Source organism: Hippoglossus stenolepis, chromosome 3 (genome assembly GCF_022539355.2).
Source record: "Hippoglossus stenolepis isolate QCI-W04-F060 chromosome 3, HSTE1.2, whole genome shotgun sequence".
Taxonomy (NCBI): domain Eukaryota; kingdom Metazoa; phylum Chordata; class Actinopteri; order Pleuronectiformes; family Pleuronectidae; genus Hippoglossus; species Hippoglossus stenolepis.
In genome coordinates this window covers 15,577,186-15,596,255 of record NC_061485.1, presented here as the reverse complement: position 1 = coordinate 15,596,255, position 19,070 = coordinate 15,577,186, and the positions used below count along the sequence as shown (strand labels likewise).

Genomic DNA, 19,070 nt, shown 5'->3' with positions numbered 1-19,070 from the left:
GCAGTCTGGCCCTGACATTTACCGCCGGTCCCAGCTGCTGTTCTCAGACTGACAGCTACAGCAGGGGGCCCGGCTCTGTTCTCAGAAACCTGCGCAATCTGCATATATGCTATAAATGGCTGAAACTTTATACAGCGACTGGCAAGGACAACATCAACTCAACAAAGAGAAATATATTAACAAATAATACCAAAATTCCTTGATATCACAGTTCTTTTCCCATCTGTTTTGCCACTAACATAAAACATCCCCGACATAATCGTAGAACTTATTATTATAGAATTATTTCATATTTATACTTCAGGGCACAACATCTGTGCATCTTTATGGTATGAAGCAGAACATCCCAGTGAATTTCCGATTATGAAAGGCCATGACAAAAATAGTGAAAAGATGGAAAATATGGACAAAACCTTACCTCAGCAAGAGCCTCGGCCTCCAGCGATTTGTGGTCCCCGAGGCTGCTGTGACGAGTGGCCCCTGGCCCTGGTCTCAGCGGGTGGCCCTCAGGATAAGCCTTCCTGTCCGGGTAGTTGATGCTGCCCACGCTGCCAAAGGTACCGATGCGCCTCTTTTCTGGGCTCTCCATACGGCCCTTGCTTATAGACACCTTGTGGGGGCTGCTGGGACAGGCTGCAGCTCGCGGCGGAGTATCAGTCACTCTGGTGGGACTGTGGGTTTCTGTACTGCTCCGGTGCCGCGGGACTGCAGCTCCATCGGACCGTAACCTAACCCTATGTGAAGAGATGATTTCCTTGTCATACAGGAAATAACATCAATGGTACAAACTTAAAAAAGGTGTTTATAACCTCAAACCCCGATTTCATTCCTGTCCATTTGTTTTTGACCAAGCTTATGCAAAAACAACTGGAAGGATTTCCATGAAACTTAGTGGAAGGATGTGACATGGGTCAGGGAAATTATTATATTACATTTTAGTACGGATCCTTATCAGGGGACTGATATTCATGAGTGTGTGCATCTTCTGAGTGCTATTCCAGCTGTTAAATGCCATCTACCTCCCCATGACTCCTCCGAAGTTGTAGTCAGGTGATTGTTCACATGGCGATGGGACCTCATTTTTAGATGAGCTCTTATCGTCCACTAATGGTCCACTGCTCGCTTCACTATCTGCTTTCTGGCTGAGGTTATCTGAGAAAGCATCATCACTGAAAGGGAAGAGGAAGACAGTGAACATTCATGACGTACATGTACACCTACTGTGTTTTCATTCAATTCTGTGATCTAATACTGAGACTTATTAGAGCTGTAGCACAGTGCGTTTAATACGAGTTAATTCACTTGAGTTAAGTAACTACTCACTTAAAGGAGATTGCATTAGGATCCAGAAAGTCATTAACAACAATAACACCTACTCAACTACATGCTGCTGTTACTCACAGGTCTTGTACGACAATGTACTGATGTGGGATGAGACCATCGACACCATTATGACGACCCTCCCACCAGTCTTCAGAGGCTCTGTGATACAGGAGAAGGGAGGCTCCCTTCTTGAAGGACAGCTCCCTGGGAGTGCGGCCCACGTAGTCAAACTTGGCAATGGCTTCAATCTGTTCAACCTCTAAAAGACAGAGATAGACACAAAAAAAAATCTGTTATAAGATTAATTAACTACAACATGGCTGTGGTCATATTGAAGGTTATAATCGAGTACACAGCGTAATAAAACAGACAATAGTGAAACCTTAAGAGAACATTTGAATGTTATTACTGTGATCTCAGACACTATGTTATGTTCAAAAGGTGAAACGTCTTTGTAAATCTCTCAGTACGAAGCTGAAATACAGACTTTGGGCTGGGCAGTAAAACAATATCAATAATTATATCACAGTAAAATGTTCATCCATAGCAAAACAACAAAGGTTCAATGTGTATCATGCATTGTGTTACTAATCTACCTCAGATTTGTAAAATGTGTTGTTGTTTATCAAGTGTTTGTCATTCTCTGCTCATCAAGAAGAGTTTAAAACCAAAAGATTCACTCTGGAGCGAAAATTAAGAAATAATGATGATCCTGATAATCACAATTATCGTTGTAATTATCAATATAGACACATTTTTTAAATGTTTTAATTCAAACATAACTTTTGGCCATATAATCCAGCCCCTACATCTAATTATTTTATTTGAACTCAAACAATGATAGAATAATTATTACAAGTCGTCTTTTTTATGGAAAAAATCCTTTTAGAATAAAATAAGTTTGATTAATAAAGCAGTTTTTCCCTTGAAGTAAAAAAGGAAGTTGACTGTATTGAGTAACTAGCAGGAGTCAGTCATGGTAACAACAGCTTCAAGCAGCTCTCAGCAAGAAAAGTCCCATTCAAAGAGAAACCCTGTCAATACTGTTTTGAAAGCACACCAGAGGGGAGCGAGGGTGTTAAAGAAAAACAGTTCTTGTTTGAGACAAGAAGGTTGAAAAGCTCAACTTTGCTTTCAATTATAAAGTTATGAAAAAGAAAACGTTACCGTCATCAGAGCTTCGGCTGATTCGCTCCTAATTTACAAACATGAACTTGTTATTCTGCCATGAAAGCTGAAACATGGCCAGAGGACACGGAGTGAACCGACTTCAGAAAGTACAGAGCAACACCCGAGTTTATAATGTCACATCAGACTCTCAGAAGTGAGGCCAGAAAGAGCAGAACCTGCAGCAGGCAATCAGCCTTTGTTCTCTTTTTCCAAGTAAGGCCAAGCAAAGAGGGTCAGGCTCATTACAGAGACAGCCGACGGCACAGATGAAGCTGTGAGATAGGTTTACCCCAGTCTGACCCAACAACCTCCTCACTTCATTGTCCCGCCTGTTAACTCTTCACGGGCGATATTATTCTAAGTATTACCCGTGTTTTTAGCATTCGTGCCAGGCCCGGTTATCTATTCAAAGCTCAGGGAAGAAGCAGGGAAACACTGCACAAAAGAGAAAGTCCCAGGAGAACCGCTGACTAACGTTGAACAAAGAGAACAGAGGAGGGAGAGAGGGAGAGAGAGAGAGAGAGAGAGAGAGAGAGAGAGAGAGAGAGAGAGGGATGGATCAAAGAGGGGGTGCATGCCAACACTGTTTACTCAACCCAGCCTTTCAGATCGTACGCTGTGGCAGCACCAACCTCGCTCACCTCTCAGTCAAAGGCTCTTAATAAAAACGATCTGTCTTGCTGTCACGTTTTTTTTCATCCACAAAAGACGTTTCGTGTTCATTAAAAACTAATTGACAGGATGTGAGATGCTTTGATATGCTCAAACGACGAGGCACCGGGATGTATCAAAACGTTCAAATTTGCATCTTTATAAATAGATCTTCTGTTTACAAACGCAGAAGGAAAGGTTGCAAGGAGTGTGTCTGTATTTGCCGGAGAAAACAGTGGGAACTTCCACTCCGGCCTCTGATCTTGGCGACAGAGCGACACAGACAAGACCCAAAGTTCCCATGGTTACTGACATTACATGTAGTCAATCAGAAAACAAAGGCCTGCAAGCCATGCTAGCAGCTCTGTTTGACATGTGTGCGCTAACATGCTCATTATCTATCCTGCTTAACGTTTAAAGGGGGGCTGGAGCCAATTCCTGTTCACACTGGATAAGAGGCAACAGTCCAAACCTCTGTACCCCCGTGCCTCTTTAGCAGGTACAGTATAACGACATTGTTGTTCAGTGTGTAAGCGTCGTTATTTTAGAATTTGAGAAATAAAAATGAAAAAAGTGACCCCAGGATGGCGCTAGAGGTAAAGTCAGGGGATGACAAAGGAGAGGGATTCATCCTTTAGAGACTCTGAATAACAAATTCCATGGCAATTACTTGATTTGTTGATGGACCAAAGAGGTGGGCGAAGCCACAGGCCAGCACTGCCGTCAGTGTGGATAAAAAACCCTTCATAAAAAAATTTAAATAGACGAAAAATGAGATTTACAGACCTTCATCACTGGTGTGTGGTTCGGTTCCATTATCAGCCTCGTCGATAGTCCCTGGTTCACTGTGAGGGCTGTCACTGCAGGAGAGCAGAAGAAATGAGAAGGGACTGGATATAGAAAACAGAGCATGAGGCATTTTTGGTTTATGACTAATACAAATGTTGGGAAGGTGATTGGCTGATAAAAGGTCAAAGGTCAATCTTAATCTCTATACAAGTCAGAGTTGTAAATTAAGTCTTGACATAACTGTCCTTTACTCAGGTTTACCACCCGGTCGAGCCAATACCTACCAGTACTCCTCCCCCCCGGACATGCACTTCTCATACACCGGACCGTCCAGCTCACGTAGACTGGGAAAGATGACTTCATTGTGGATGATGATGGTCTTGATGACCTCGTTCACATGTGCCTGGCACAATACAGGATCCTGGCCATCTGGGATGGGCATCAGGGTTGGACCAAAGCAGATAGCCAGGTTGTATGCATCCATCATGTTCTCGTCACTGTACTGGGAGAGACTGAGGAACGGGACAAGATGTTTTTAGGTGTATTAAAAGACATTTTATCAGTTAAGGAGGGCTAAGGCTACAATCCTGTGTTGACTGCAGTTTTTAAAACGTTTATATCCATTCTATAACGTCTGGAAACCAGCTGCTATACAATACAGTCATGTCTTTCCGTATTATCAACAAGCTGAGGCTGAGCAGTCGAGCCACAGCTGGAACAGCTTTAACAATGTAGGGAGGTAAAGGAGAGCAGAGAGTGGAATCTAGGGGATGAAATCAAACCCAGCAAAATGAGCATTGATAGTGTCCATAATCAAAAGACAGCTACACTCTATCAGTGAGGCATGAGTTTCTGAGACTGAATATGCTCTAAGACTTTATAGACAGGTAAAGCAATAAATAATAGGATTTGGATCTTTTCTTTCCACCTATTATATGTGATAGTCAATATATTCAAAATACATTTTCCCTAATAATAAAAACTGTATATAACATCTCTGGTGCAGGGGCCGATCTAGGGGCGGGGCCAGGGGGGCCCAGCTGAAATCCTGCCCTGTCAGTAGTCTTTAAAAAAAAGTCACATACTAACAAACCGACAATAAATATGACAATTGGTTAAGAATTCATTTTTGAAGTACACAATGTGCTTGAACAAGGAGCAATTTTCAACATATGTTCAGTGATGTGTGGCTTCGCTCAAAGCTATAGAGCTAACAGTAAACAAGGAACGATCTAAAAGTGCACCTTACTGAATCAGGAGTCGTGCACGGACGTTGGACATATAATCGGCCCCTCTCTAAAAAATTGTGGCCCCCTTTAAGGCCCCCAACTTGAGCCGCCTCAGCTCTGGTTATAATGACCTCATGTTTCTATACTGTTCTGTGTATGACGAGAGGTGCAGCACTCAGAACTCACTGATTGAGAAAAGCAAACAGGTATCTCATGACGATGATGATGGTGCGAGGAAGAGTCACAACAATCTGCTGGATGTGGTGCGCTCGCTCAGCTCCGGACTCCAGCTCTGAAACACAGAGGACAGAGGTTAGTTTTCTGTACTTTCTGTATGTGGACACCGAGGCTAAAAAAAACAAGTCTCCACTAAAACAAGAGAATGAATCCCACTCTAGCACGGATGATTGATCAAATTGAAGCTATGGTGCCGAAGCAAAAATCAGTCGAGACTCTGAAAGCTGTCACTTGACACTTTAACAGATGCCCCTTCCTGCCTTTCATTAGACCCCGACAGCGAGCAGAGACATCAAACTATCAGAATGGTTGGGGAAATAATTCTGTGCAGCTGCTCGTTCATTACAAACTGATGTGGCCTACACTCTCCTCTGCCTACTGGCTTTCTGTTAAATATCAGGCAGGTCCAGATTGCTTCCATGTGCTGCACTGCACGCCTTTCACTTCCAAGTTTATTAGAAATTGCAAGGTGTGTTTTCTCTTTTTCTGTTTGACCAGTGCTTGCTCTGAATGTTTTCTGTTGTGCGTGACTCACTGATGGTCGAGATGAAGTCGAGGAAGCGCTCCTTTGGGAAGATCGGGTTCTCCAGGCCTCGGAAGTACAGCTTCAGCACTCCTGCCGCTGAGTTAATATCGTGCTCATTCTGGTCGTCGACCAAGGGATCTTCACCTGATTCCAGAAAAACATATGTGCTCTCAGTCGTGGTATTTAATCAGCTGATTGTGTCAAGTGTTTTTTATGTGTTTGTGACATGAAAACAATGAATACAAAGCGATGTGTCTTTCCTCACCTCTCTCAAATGAGTTTTTAATATCATTGACCTCCACCTGTGATCCCGGCACACGGAATATGCCCTGCTGCTGCAAGCCTGCAAGAAACACGACCCAGAACACACAGATTCAGAGTTACGCTACAGCTGCCATTATCTCCGAACCCCTGTGCCAGGTTCCTGAAAGCCCAATGGAAACACATAACACAGAGCAGGAAATGTAATCTAGTCATAAAGGCAGATGCGTATTTTTCCAGGAGAGGGCCCCTCAGCGAGGCTGCGGCATATGTTTTCAGTTAGAGGGCTCCTAATCAGTTTTCTGGAGTTTCATTAGGTCCAGATCCAGGGGAAGCCTGCAGGCTACGGCAATGAGCCGGAGACAGATGTGAAGGTAGACAGGGAGGAGTTACAGGGGCGGAGGGGCTGGTTGAACGGAGTAACCAACGACCAAGACGACTTTCAAAATTCTCCCTGTGTGATCTATTGTTATGAGCTTGTCAAATCACTGGCAGGCAGCTGAGCTCCGCAGAGACTGAGGTGCAGAGCAGAGAGGTCAGCCTCCATACCAGCGGCTATTCGCGGAAATAGATAACCTCGGCCTATAGCTGCTGTCACTTCTTATGAGGCTGGAGAGAGTTCATAGTTAGCAGTAGTCACAACAACAGGACGTGAGACTCACCGTATAAATTGATGTATCGGATACAGCTCTCAACAACCAGTGGAATAGGTTGACCTGAATCCTGAAATTAAAATAATGTGGAGAAATATAAAAGTGAAGACAAAACAAATTGTAGAAAAAAAGTTGCACAGAGCTACTAAGTAATATTCAGTATTGTATGTTACTTTCATACTGGGATTCCTTACCTCCGCCAAGGAGGTTATGTTTTTACCCCTGTACTTTTGTTTGTTTTTAAGCAAGGTTATGCAAAAAGTACAGATCAGATTACCAGGAAACTTGGTGGAAGGAAGCGGTATGGGTCGGGGAAGAACCCATACAATTTTGGTGTAGATCCGGATCAGGGGGCTGATCCAGGATATTTTTTTTTATATTTGTTTTCACATTTGGGGAAGTGATATTGATAAGTGCGCAATTTTTGTACAGTCTGATTGAAACTAAGGGGACTGTAGGGCCTTGGCGGAGGTATGTGCTCCACTGAGTGTGATTCTAGTTATACAATGAGAAATGGAACATACAGTTTTGCCTTTGGAATATGTCTGAATAACAAATCTCCTGTTGTACCAAAAGACACATGATAGAAGCTGTCTAATACTTCATTCCACTACAAAAATATCTCTAATAAATACAATATTTTTCTATACAAATCTCACAGGGAGGACAAACAAGAGAAAACAATAACATATATGAAACTGTTATTGACAACCTAAAGCTATAGATACAGAATATCTATATCCTATATAATAGGATATAGATATAGAATACAGACAGAAATGTAGCAGCGTGCAAGTGAAGCTGAAGCAGTGATTAGTAAATTACTGCTACTAGTTCAACTGTGTTAATTCGCCGTGTGTCCTGACCTACATACTCTAACGACAGAGGTACCTGAATACGGGTACGAGCATTCCTTCTTCCTCTGGGACAGAAAGCAGCAAAGCACAGAGATGCAGAGGAAGAGAGGGCAGAGAGGCACAGAGTTAGAGAAGCTCAGATGACAAAGGACACCTCTGGAGGTTAGAGAAAACCGAGCACAGGGGCTGGTTACAGGAAAAGCTACAGAGATGCAATATAGGATCGGGTGCATTGAGGGACAAAGCAGGCCCACTGCTGTCTCCTGCCTCTCAGTCATCTTAAAACTGACTGGATTTAGAAATTATTCTGAGAGGGAAGTGAAGAGACAACTGACTGCTGCTCTGTCTGTCAGCACCAGCAGAACCGCAGAAGGGAGGAGAAGAATTAGAGGTTAAACAGAAGCGTTATATCATGATCAAGGGCAGCTGGAAAAGGGAGGAACAAAAGGCCAAAATTAGGAAGAGAACGAGAGCAAAGGCTCCGGCTGCCTTCCCCTCCTGCTCCGCAGGGGCCCGGGCATTAATACACCAGCATCAGAGGGTACCTTGATGAAGGTCTCCATATTGCCGTTAAACAGCTTATGGTTATACTCAGAGCGTGGCCTAGGCTTCCGCATTTTCTGTGGTTTAGGGGGAAGGGTGGGGGGCCTGGGAAAACAAAAAACACCATTCTGTGAACCTGTGGAACCAAATGTGCTTCTAAAGCAGGTGTGAAAAACATTCAATAAAACAGAGCAGTGAACTAATCTTCAGTCTGAGTAATGAAATGGAAAAAGTCCAATCTTAATTTAAAAGTTGAGGAAAAACCCCAAGTGAGACATTTCATTAAAAAGGTCCTTTATCACAACAGCAGGACCAGTCGTCTCTTTGAGTTCAGTGGTTTGAGCTTAGGAGACTCCAGGTCTGGATCTTCAATAAAATCATTTTCTTGACTTATTAAAAACCAAGGAAAGATTAATGAACATTAAAAACACAAATGAAATCCATCCCACCATATTTCATGTTGTTCAGTATAAGCACATGCACCTTAATATAAAAAGTAATACAAGGGATGTGAATCCTGTTGAAACACACATAATCCTTGTTAGTTTGAAAATAAATTAATATATATACTAATTAGGTATTCTATAAATAATATAGGATGAATTTGGGTAATCTGGGACATTGGGTAAAGTGAGACACCAAAACTTCAGTCTGTTTATTTCCTGTTCCAACAAAATCTACAGGACTTTTACTATAGGTTAGCATGGACATCATGTGACCGAAATCACATGACTTAATAGGGGTGATGTCACCCCCCTTTGGAATTGCATGACAGGGTCAATGACATAAGATTCTGAAAAGATGATGTTAAGGATATAAATCTGTCAGAAATAAGACCACGTTACTAATTGTCAGCAAATTAGGTTTGTTCCGAAATTTGCACTGAGCTGTGTAAAATGTGCTTTTGGTGTCTGGGACAGACATTTAAGTTCCTATATGGGGGAAATATGCAATATACCAACTTCAGGCAGAATTTTCTCTTTTGGCACAAAGAACACTAAAAGCTGTTTCATGTCTACTCTGAGTATGATATCTCACAGATTACAGAAATGTATATGTTGATATAATGTTTGAAACAGATATCGAAATAACTGGAATACTGGAAATCCTTTGTCAATGAGGCCATGATATCAATATGATTTAAAGGAAATGTGGGATTTTGAAGGACAACAAATATTTGCAAATCACTGCCAGTTTGTACCTTGTTTATTAAATTATATAGTTTTATTAATAATTCTAATAATTCTAATTATTATTATTATTATTTCTTTTTTATTCTGGTGAGCTTTTGTCTTGTCTCTTGAAGAGTAGAATTAATTATTAATTATTAATCTGAGAATAATGGATTAGGCAGATGCTTTATCTTACCGTGTAGTTCCACACTCGGCCCGTTCCCCTATGGAAAACAGACAAAACACAACAGGGGACATGTTACATCTTTATGGTGCACATTATACAGACTCCAGTGTCCAGCCTCAGTCAGGGGTTTGATGAGAGACAACATGAGCATTGGGGGAAGAGATGAATGGAGCCATGCTACCACCATTCATTGGACAAAGCTATTGAGCAGTCGGGGCTGAAGCCTCAGGGGACCAAAAGGATCCCGTGGGGGTAACAGGCCTCTTCTCAGAGCCAAAGAAAAGCGGCTGGCGGCTGCAGTGTGTGTATGTTCGTGAGAGAGGGGTCCATCAGTGTTGACACTGAGCAATGTCTATGCTGGCTCACTGAGCCTTTTGTTGTGGTTCTCCAACAACTCACACGCATGGTATAGGCATATGCACTGAGCCTTTCTAAGGACGACGCGTTCTGTTAAGTCACCAACTCTTTTTGAGTAAAACAAGGATAAATGTCAGTTTATTTTTTTCTTCTTATGATAATGTAAAAAAATAGAATAAATATAGTAAATGGAGTCAATTGAAACATGACCCAGTGCTTCCCTATGAACTGAGAGGAAGACATGCCTTTGTCCAGCGGATTATCAACTGGAAGGGAGTCAATGTACAGAAAAAAGGCAACAATGGCACTAAAGCGTTCCAACATGATTTCTTTCCTCCACCTGACAATGGACAGAAAGAGCAAAGGCTAACCCATCCCTCAACGCATCATTCTGGCAGATGGGGCAAGGTCTCCGGTGCGTTCATGTGAAGGAACAACAGCACGTTCCCCAGACATCAGTCCTCTGAGTGATAGCCCCGTCTACCTCTGACCAACCAACCTCAAAATTACAGCAACTTCCTCAAGCATGAGCAAAGAAAAAGTCTATGTCACTTTCCCCTTCATGTGTGCCACAGTCCCTGAATGACAGTGGAGAGTACAAATCAAGTTCATTGAACAGGGGAATTGGTCTTAATCTGAGAAACAAGGGCTGGCAGATTTCCCCACACGATCTTTTCTTTTGCCAAAGCTTTGACATTATGTTTTTATTAATACATGCCGCAAGATGTAAACACCATGTGGCACTCGCCAGTCTCATCTTGTTCCCTCTGTCACGCTCACACGCGACCACACACGACCACGCACGTACGCAAACACAAACGCACTATTTTGGATGTGAAGCTGTGAGCTAATGAGCACGACCCGGTCCTGATTGATCACCTGAATAATTAAACACAGGCGGTACCTGGAGACGCCATATGCCGCGTTCGTACGCTCTCTCAGCTGCACCACCGTGGACAAACACACAGATCTGTCCAGAGATTGATATGAACTATAAAGCGAGTGTTTATGAGCGTCTCAGCATGTAGTGGCAGCTCGGAGGGAATGACCAGGATGATTTCATATCCTGCAAGACGCGATGAAGCAAAATCTAGTATTATATAGGACTTGAGTGAATGAATTAATCCAAGGTGTGAAATCTGGGAATATGCATGAGTGCTGAAAGGCCTCAGCTGTCAGCGCTTGGTGCCCTTTTTCTATTAGGCGAACCCCTGATGCAAGAGCAGCTGCAGAAATGGGCTCGGGCCCGGTCCCGCTGATTGATTGGGCGTAAACTGTTCACGGCTGAGGTGACAAGGGGACCCCTGGGGAAGGGAGGGGTTGAAGGAAGTCTTTCCTCTTAAAGCCTGAAAATGAAAACCTTCCCTGCGGCCACAACATATATGGAGACTAATCAGATAATGCTTTGACCAGTAGAGATAAGGAGAAAAGGGGGGAAATGGATACCTCAAAGAAGATAGGGTCTGTTTTGGGTGTGATAGTTTTACCATTTGAATATCAACTCTCATTTTCTCTGTCCTTCCTGCCGTCCTAAAAGCTCGTCTTTGTAGCCTCCTATACCCCATCCCCTGCTTCTTCTTAGATAAGACCTGCACCACTGTATGGCCCTGAAGGCAGTGCTTTTATAAAGCTATGTCAGGATTCTGTGGGTCATAATTACAGGATGAAACACCGGGTCACACACACACACCATTAAGGCACGATAGAGTTATCGGAAACAGATGAAGAGAAAAGGCTCCTTACCTTCACCCAGTGTCTGCTTCAGTAAGTCATGCTTGGCCTGCAGCTTAATGATGAGGTTACTGCCGTTCAGGTACTCCTTGAATTTCTACACAGGCAGACGGATGAAGGCATTATGAGGAGAGTGAGGAGCAGCAGGGATCCAGTGGAACACCAGCCCAGTCAAACAATCCTGCTCAAATCAGCATATATTCAATCGCTTCAAGTTTTGATTTCATTTCTATTTTTCAGAGCATGTGGAAATGATGAGTGATGCTTTGATTCTTTCCGGCGGCCAGTTCTTTCTAGATGAAGAAGATCAGACTCACCGAAAAGTAGAACATTTCAGTCTCCTGCTGGTTCGACCTCCTCTTGGCGACGTTCATCTTGCTCATGTAGGACTCGGACGCCACAGACTTGATGGATTCAGTGGAGCGGCTGTGTTGGAAGGCGTCCGACACGTCAAAGTCCTCCACCGTCAGCATGTCCTGCAGCGTCTGCATGGTAGCATCCAAGGTCTTCCTCACCTGCACAGATGGGGGGGAAGAAAGGACGGAAGATGACGAATGACGCATCGTACCACTTTTCCCTTTTTTTTCGCGAGAGTTACGTCTTTATTTTTCTGAGGCGACTGATGACATTTTGAAGGACAATAGTGAGTGATTTACAGCCCTAGCATATTAATATTAATATTAAAGACAAACTTAGCCCGAAACAATAGATGGCCTTGGACTGTACTGTGCTACCAAACAGCACCAGTACGTAAGTCCAGACAAACCCGCGGGTCAGGCATACATCAGAGGAAGAGCTGAAAATGAAGACTGTCTGACAAAGATGGAAACTATACGTGGAATTACTGAATGAGGCTGTTTGTTTAGTGGTGAGATTGATAAAGCTCATTTCCACTAATGGCATGGCTCGTCCATTATACCCCAGAGAACGAGACATGGGGAGACAGGGAAGAGGCAGAGCCATTGGCACAGGCACGTCTAACAGACCCTCGGTTATTATTATCACCTCCATTTGCACCTTTGTGTCTGTGGCTCCTGATGAGAAAACCCTTTCTTCTTCATAAAATAGACAATTTCATATATTACTTCATAGAAAACACGACCTCAGCGCTGGGAGAATCTAAATATATTCATCGCTCCCCCAGAGCAAAGGTCATAGGAGAGTAATTGCGGTGAGAACAGATGGTGATGTGGCCCTCCCCTTGGCTCTGGAGAAAATGAGACGGGGCTTTCTCTTTGTTTTGGGGGGTGGGAGGTGGGATGAAGGTGAGGGGGTTGGTGGCGCAGGACAGAAACAGGAGCCAACAGAGTCATTATAAATCCTCACCTCCTCATTCTCAATCTTTAGCGTGGATAAGCGAGACTGCAGTTGGTGGTAGCGCATCAGGAGTTCAGTCTGGACAGGCTGCTGGGCACTCACCTGGCACACCTGAGGAGGAGGAGGAGGAGGAGGACACGTGAGGAAGAAACAACATAGATCCACGTGAAACTTGAATAGCAACTTTATGGAAATACCCCAAAAAAATCACACAATAAAATCTGTAATGAGATCTGTGTGCACCTCACCTCATCTCCCATGTGTGGCAGGTATTCAAAGCGCATCGGGGGACAGAACACCTGGTTATGCATATCCATGATCTTGTGCTTGTCACTGCGAGAGTCCAGGTTGTCCACTGCATTCTCAATGATGTCCAGTCCCTCGTGACGGGAGGTCTCCAAGTTGTACTCGGCAGATAAATATGTCCTGAAGGTGCGTGCCAAGCTGGCGTGGTAGCCGAGGTCACAGCACTGTAGAGACAAAAACATTTTAAAAAACCAAGGAAGAAAACACTTTGTAAACGTGGAGATGGGGTTAGAATGGAATGGAATGGAAATCGGTCAAATATTTTGTACGTGTTAAGAGTAATTTAACACTGGGCAGAAAAATATTGTCACCTCTGCTAGGTGTGTTGGTAGATTTTTCTAAATCAGGGGCAACAAAGGGGCCACAATTAAAAAGAAAAGGGCCAATTATATGTCCAACATCCATGCACAATTCCTGATTCAGTAAGTTGCACATTAAGTCATTCCTTTCTTACTGTTGTTAGCTCGATAGCTTTGATCAAAGCCACACGTCATTGATTATATTTTGAAAATGCCCCTTGGCCCCGCCCCTGGATCTGCCCGTCCTGCATTCAAATAATGATAGTGATGTCAAAGTGTTTTGACCACACCCTCAAGTCCAGTAGCTTCTCAAGGTGGGCAGTTAAACCACCAGAGGTCAGATATTCAGCAGGTGTCAAATTGCTTTTTAAATTAGATTTAATTGAAATAAATTCATCAAGTGGATGGGAAAGTGTGTGAAAGTGCAAATTTGAGTTGTAAAGTCTGTTAGTTTGAGCCCCGTCTTTCATGTTCAGACCCATTTCATGGACTGAATCCCAAATTAGCTCCTGCTACAGGTTACCTATAAAAATAGAAGTAGAGTTCAGAGAATTACAGGAGCTAGCACAGTGGGACACCAGGGATAATTACAGAGCCTTATCACACCGAGTTGTATGAAGTAACCTAATTAAGCAGAGGATGGTGGTGAGGAGGTTTTAGAGGGAGGCTTGAGGCAACTGACAGCTCTGTGAATCACTAAGTAAACGCTACTTAGTGCTCTTTAGCACCGGGGAAGTAGACTCTCTACTTTGGTGCAGGAGGCTGATTGCACTACTCAGTCAAAGGGGCTCAGCAGACTAAAGACTAAAGGGAGTAAGTTTATTTTAAAGTCTATTTTTAAACAAACAAGCTGAATTAGATGACAAATCATATCCACATCCGCAGCAGCAGCAGCAGCAGCAGCCTGCAGGAGCAGATGATGGAAGAAATACAGGATTAAACCAAGTGATTCTGACCACTTTGCCTTTAAAAGTCATACATACTGCATTTACATTATAATATGCAAATGTTAACAATTTATTATATATGGCTTAAACTTAATTTGTCATAACTTCATGTTTATATTAGCTCCATTATTCGTTTATGTCATTTTTAAGTACTTTACTTCTTCATACAGTCAGTTTAATATGCTCTAATGCTGACTGATAGTATCCCAATGGATGTTACGATGCATAATTACAATTTACTAAATTCTTGCTATATTCGTCTTTCCTGCTGTACTATTTTTAGCTGCAAAATATCAATATCTCCATGAAGGTACAGTATCCTATGTTGCATTTACAGGCGGACAGCACTGACCAATGTCACACAATACAGCATTCATCATTTACAGGCATTGTAGTTGTTGAGTAAATTTGGCAAATTTGGTTAAATTATTTCATTTTAATCCTAAACTGCTCCTGAACAGTTTTAACTCAGTGATGCTGTCTGACAAAGCTGACTTCTTCCTGCATGGACGTCCAGTGTGGTGAGTTGTGACTCTGAAGTGACAGACAAATCGTTTATCTTCCTCTTTCCCACAGTCAAACTAGTCAGGCTCATGATCTCATTCCCTGTAGCTCAGCAGGATTTGAGATGACATGGATTTTTCACTGGATCAATCACAGCTGCCAAGCACAGAGGCAGGGAGAGCCCATGAATCAGTGTCTAGGTAAATGTTCGGCTACCACCGGCATGTCACCGGCTACACTGCACGTAGCCGGAGACAGGTTCAGCCACAATCTATATAAAGTAATACACTATACACTGTATTACCTGTGATCGCTTAAAATCAAAAAGGAATGATAATCATTATAGAAATGTCACTGAAATCATCTCTTCATCATGCCTGACCTGGAAAATGTGCAATATGACTGTGGCTAATGTAGCAGCGTAAGGTGGTCTGTCTGGCCTCAAGGAAAAATGTGACAGCCACGGTCATTAGCACAGAGAGCAGGACGGAGAGACAGGCAGACTGAAGGGCTGACAGGTTAAAACATTAACTGAATAGGAAAGTAGGGCTTTATAGGGAACAAGCCAACCTTGACTTTCACTTATCACCAATCAATTAAAAAATAAAAGTATCCACAGAATGCATTAGAGGACATTAGAACTGCGATTAAAGCTTGTTTACCCTCATCAGTTATTCTGCTTGATTCTCTTAAGAGTCCAATTTAGTTCAATCATAGACTGTATATAAAGATGGACGACATGACTGATCCCTCAAAGCGAAGCCTATCTCTCTTGATCGCCCATCTGTGGCTGGCTACAGTGTAGGTCATAGAGCCGTCCTCCTCCGTGTTGGTGGATGGGACCAATCTAAAACGTCGACAAATGCATCATATACATTTTTCTCAGAGATGGTTTCTGTCTTTTTAGGAAGTTTTTTTGTATAGTTTCGGTTTTAATTAGTTATTTGATGCTATGAAAAGGGTGAAAACGTCATGATTGACAGCTGAGACTCTATTGGTTGAGCACAAGTATTGCCGGAATCTCGGAACTGTGCCCCCGGATCGCTACAGCGCAGACTCTGGCTACAAGTGACGTCATCGGCACAAGATGTCAGCGTTCGAATTAGGGATATTTTGGCTTCATTTTTGGATAGCGGGAGGACACAACGTCCGTCTTTATATACAGTCTATGGTTGAACAAAATTTGACTCTTAATTCAAACAACAGCCCATTGATAAAAGAAACAATTCACTATTTGGATCAGCTAATGGATTAATTGAATAATCATTTCAGCTTTTAAATACATTAGTACTGACACCCGAAGCGTTCATTAGCTGTGTGTACTGTGTAATCGTGGAACTGGAACAAATTGACAATAATAATGTGGAATGGGAGTGAATTAAGAAGAGGGAGCTGTTTGTGTACATGTCTACAGTAAAATGAACAGATCCAGATGACAGCTTCCCATTGATATTGTGTAAAATGGTCAACAAAGCTTCCTTCATCTTAATCTCCATATGTTTGTCTGCAGGGCGACTGGGAGCAGGTCGCCAGGGACTGAGAGCTCGGTGCCAAACCACGTTCATGCCTGAATTAACTGAACCTCTGCTTCACCGGCTGACTTTGACCGACTTCCAACCATTAGTGGTTTGCAAAACAAAGTCATCCTTTTAAACACTTCTTCTCATTTAGAGATTTTATGTAAAGGTTGAATTTCCCTACAATTCAGCACATATAAATGAGGAAATATTCTTGTTTTGGCGTATAATAAAACTGCTTAAGTCAGTGTTAGAGAGGGCTGCTTCCTCAACTGTGATCCACGAAAGGAGAGACCACATAAGGACAGATAATACACAATAGAGAATGTGCGAGTGTGTGTATGTGTGAGTGTGTCCTGCGTGATGCTTTTTCAGCGAGAAGCAGAAAATCACAGGGACACGCTGTGTTTGTCACAGCCGAGCTCCCAAAAGCAACATCAACAAAAACAAACGAGTGAAATCACCGCAGCACAGACCTACAGAGCATCGCTAAAGCAATTTGCACGTCAACAGTCAATAGCGTGTCGGTGATAAGTTTGTTAGTCAGAAATTAATCCAGGGGAAAAAAATGATGGTAAATACATTTAGTGGGGCCAACAGAGCAGCTTGGAGACAAACAGCTAACAGGCTGAGAGAGAATGAGACACAGGAACAGATGGTGAGAAAAGCGACAGTGCAGCAGAGTTAAGTCAACACCAGAAATCCCAGCAGAGAGGTGTAAATAAACACATGTGCCTCGCGCATACTTACATCAATCATATCGGAGACGTCATGGATGTAATATTTCGCCACAACTGCATTTGTCGCTGCCAGGTTCAACAAATAGTCATTCCGGGCTTTTGTGCATTTCAGCTTATTCTCTGAGTACTTGGCTTGCCTCTGGGGAGGAGAGAAGAGACAGGGTAGATGAAGGGGGAAACACATCATCGGTGCAGGAAGATAAAGCAATATGGGGAGGATTTAAGTGTGAGCTCAGGCAGTTGCAGCTTTGGGAACCAACAGACAGGTAGAGATGTCGGGGAAAGTTTGGAGGAACAGGCTCTGGAGAGTCTTCCTCTGGATAGTATATGAACAGTTGCACAGTTAAGCTTGCATTTGTTATCCTGTCTCTCAACATTCAGGCACCAGAGGCTACAGGATGTGGATACTGACACAGAAGCACGCAAACAGACCCTGGTTTATGTGGGTTGTGTAGTCTTACTAATATGTTAGTATTCAGAGGAGTGCAAACCTCCGTCAAGGCCCAACAGCTTCCTTAAATTGAAATCCCTCATATATATAAGCTCTCTTGATATGCCAGATTTTTTTTTCATCTAGACCCATTAATTATTTCCTGGGATTTTTTTTTTTTTTTTAAAGCCTTGCAATGTCAAGGAAAGAGGAAAAAAAGAATTCCTTGATCCGCTCCCTGATTCAGATCTGCCAAAAATGTATGTGTTCTTCCCAGACCCATACCTCATCCTTCCACCAAGTTTCATGATAATCTGTTAGGTAGTTTTTGTGTGACCCTGCTAACTAACACTGGTGACTTTTTAAAACTGTATTGACAAAACCACTTTATAACAACATATTTCCACTGTTTCGAATACAAACAAAAGCATCATAATTTAAAAAAAAGAGACTTTAGCCCGTTATTTAAATTGTGCACTTTTACATTTCACTGTAGAGAGACACTTTACTTCCAATTTCACAAAGCTATTATGATGCAAATTTCAGTGGCGTGGTGTGTTAGGAGAAAAGAGATTAACTTTCTTTCCTGTCTCTTCCTCCTCCAACCTGTTTGCAGGCATACTGACGAGACAAAGCCTTAGAGGAAGAAACAGGGAAAGAGAAGAATATTCGTTGCCATGCTGTGATATAAATAATGTTCGGGTTCCAAGCCGAGCAGCATCTCCGAGGATACGAGCCTGTCGCCCTGACAGCCTTTTGATTTCCTGCACCTGAGAGATAATGGTGGGTTTCATTTGCATGAAAAAACTCTAGAAGGAGATCCAGAATAAAAAATGCCTGGGTGTATTTAAAGTACGATGTGCTCGGAGACCACCAGTGACTTTACACAAACTAAAAATCTGCATAAGATGGAAGGAGAGTTGGGTTATTGACAGGAAGTGCTGCAGTGTGCTCCTGACAATATATTACTGTCTATCCACTGTATCCCTCTCTTTAAATGAACCCAAACAGTTGATGATGAGTCTTAACCTCATCTTCCAGGTTCAAGAGGCAGATTAAAAGCTGTAGAAAGTCAAACTGTGTGTGAAAGCACCACATTTCTCTGATCTCCGTCCTGCTCACCTTCTCTTTCATCTTCTCAATCTTCCTGGCGGAGCTGCGTCTCGGCTGGCGGTCCTCGTGACGCAGGAGGTTCACGTTGAGATCTCCCGACTTGCTGAACTGCTTCTCCTCCTGCTTCTCTGCGTCCTTCAGCTTACTCTCTGCACTGATGCTCTCGGTGTGATACATGTGGTATGTCTTCATCACCTGCAGGAGAAGCACG

The 19,070-nt window shown here is 42.9% G+C and overlaps 1 protein-coding gene across 3 annotated transcripts in view; it reads right to left on the bottom strand.

The window, feature by feature from the left end:
- Positions 1-19,070, bottom strand: part of srgap3 (SLIT-ROBO Rho GTPase activating protein 3) — a 61,826-nt gene that overhangs the window by 4,287 nt on the left and 38,469 nt on the right. Inside the window, exons 5-21 of one of the 3 annotated variants that reach the window (XM_035152649.2) lie at positions 18,869-19,054; positions 17,327-17,455; positions 13,252-13,473; positions 13,013-13,114; positions 12,004-12,201; positions 11,699-11,783; positions 9,608-9,635; positions 8,242-8,344; positions 6,849-6,909; positions 6,191-6,268; positions 5,935-6,069; positions 5,349-5,454; positions 4,218-4,445; positions 3,931-4,004; positions 1,402-1,582; positions 1,020-1,169; positions 419-734 (exon numbers count right to left, since the gene is read on the bottom strand). In XM_035152649.2, coding sequence (XP_035008540.1) covers positions 419-734; positions 1,020-1,169; positions 1,402-1,582; positions 3,931-4,004; positions 4,218-4,445; positions 5,349-5,454; positions 5,935-6,069; positions 6,191-6,268; positions 6,849-6,909; positions 8,242-8,344; positions 9,608-9,635; positions 11,699-11,783; positions 12,004-12,201; positions 13,013-13,114; positions 13,252-13,473; positions 17,327-17,455; positions 18,869-19,054 — 2,382 coding nt within the window. Of the gene's footprint in view, positions 1-418; positions 735-1,019; positions 1,170-1,401; positions 1,583-3,930; positions 4,005-4,217; positions 4,446-5,348; positions 5,455-5,934; positions 6,070-6,190; positions 6,269-6,848; positions 6,910-7,730; positions 8,345-9,607; positions 9,636-11,698; positions 11,784-12,003; positions 12,202-13,012; positions 13,115-13,251; positions 13,474-17,326; positions 17,456-18,868; positions 19,055-19,070 lie in introns of those variants that run through there. The other 2 variants (XM_035152650.2, XR_004695099.1) reach the window with 2 other exon arrangements.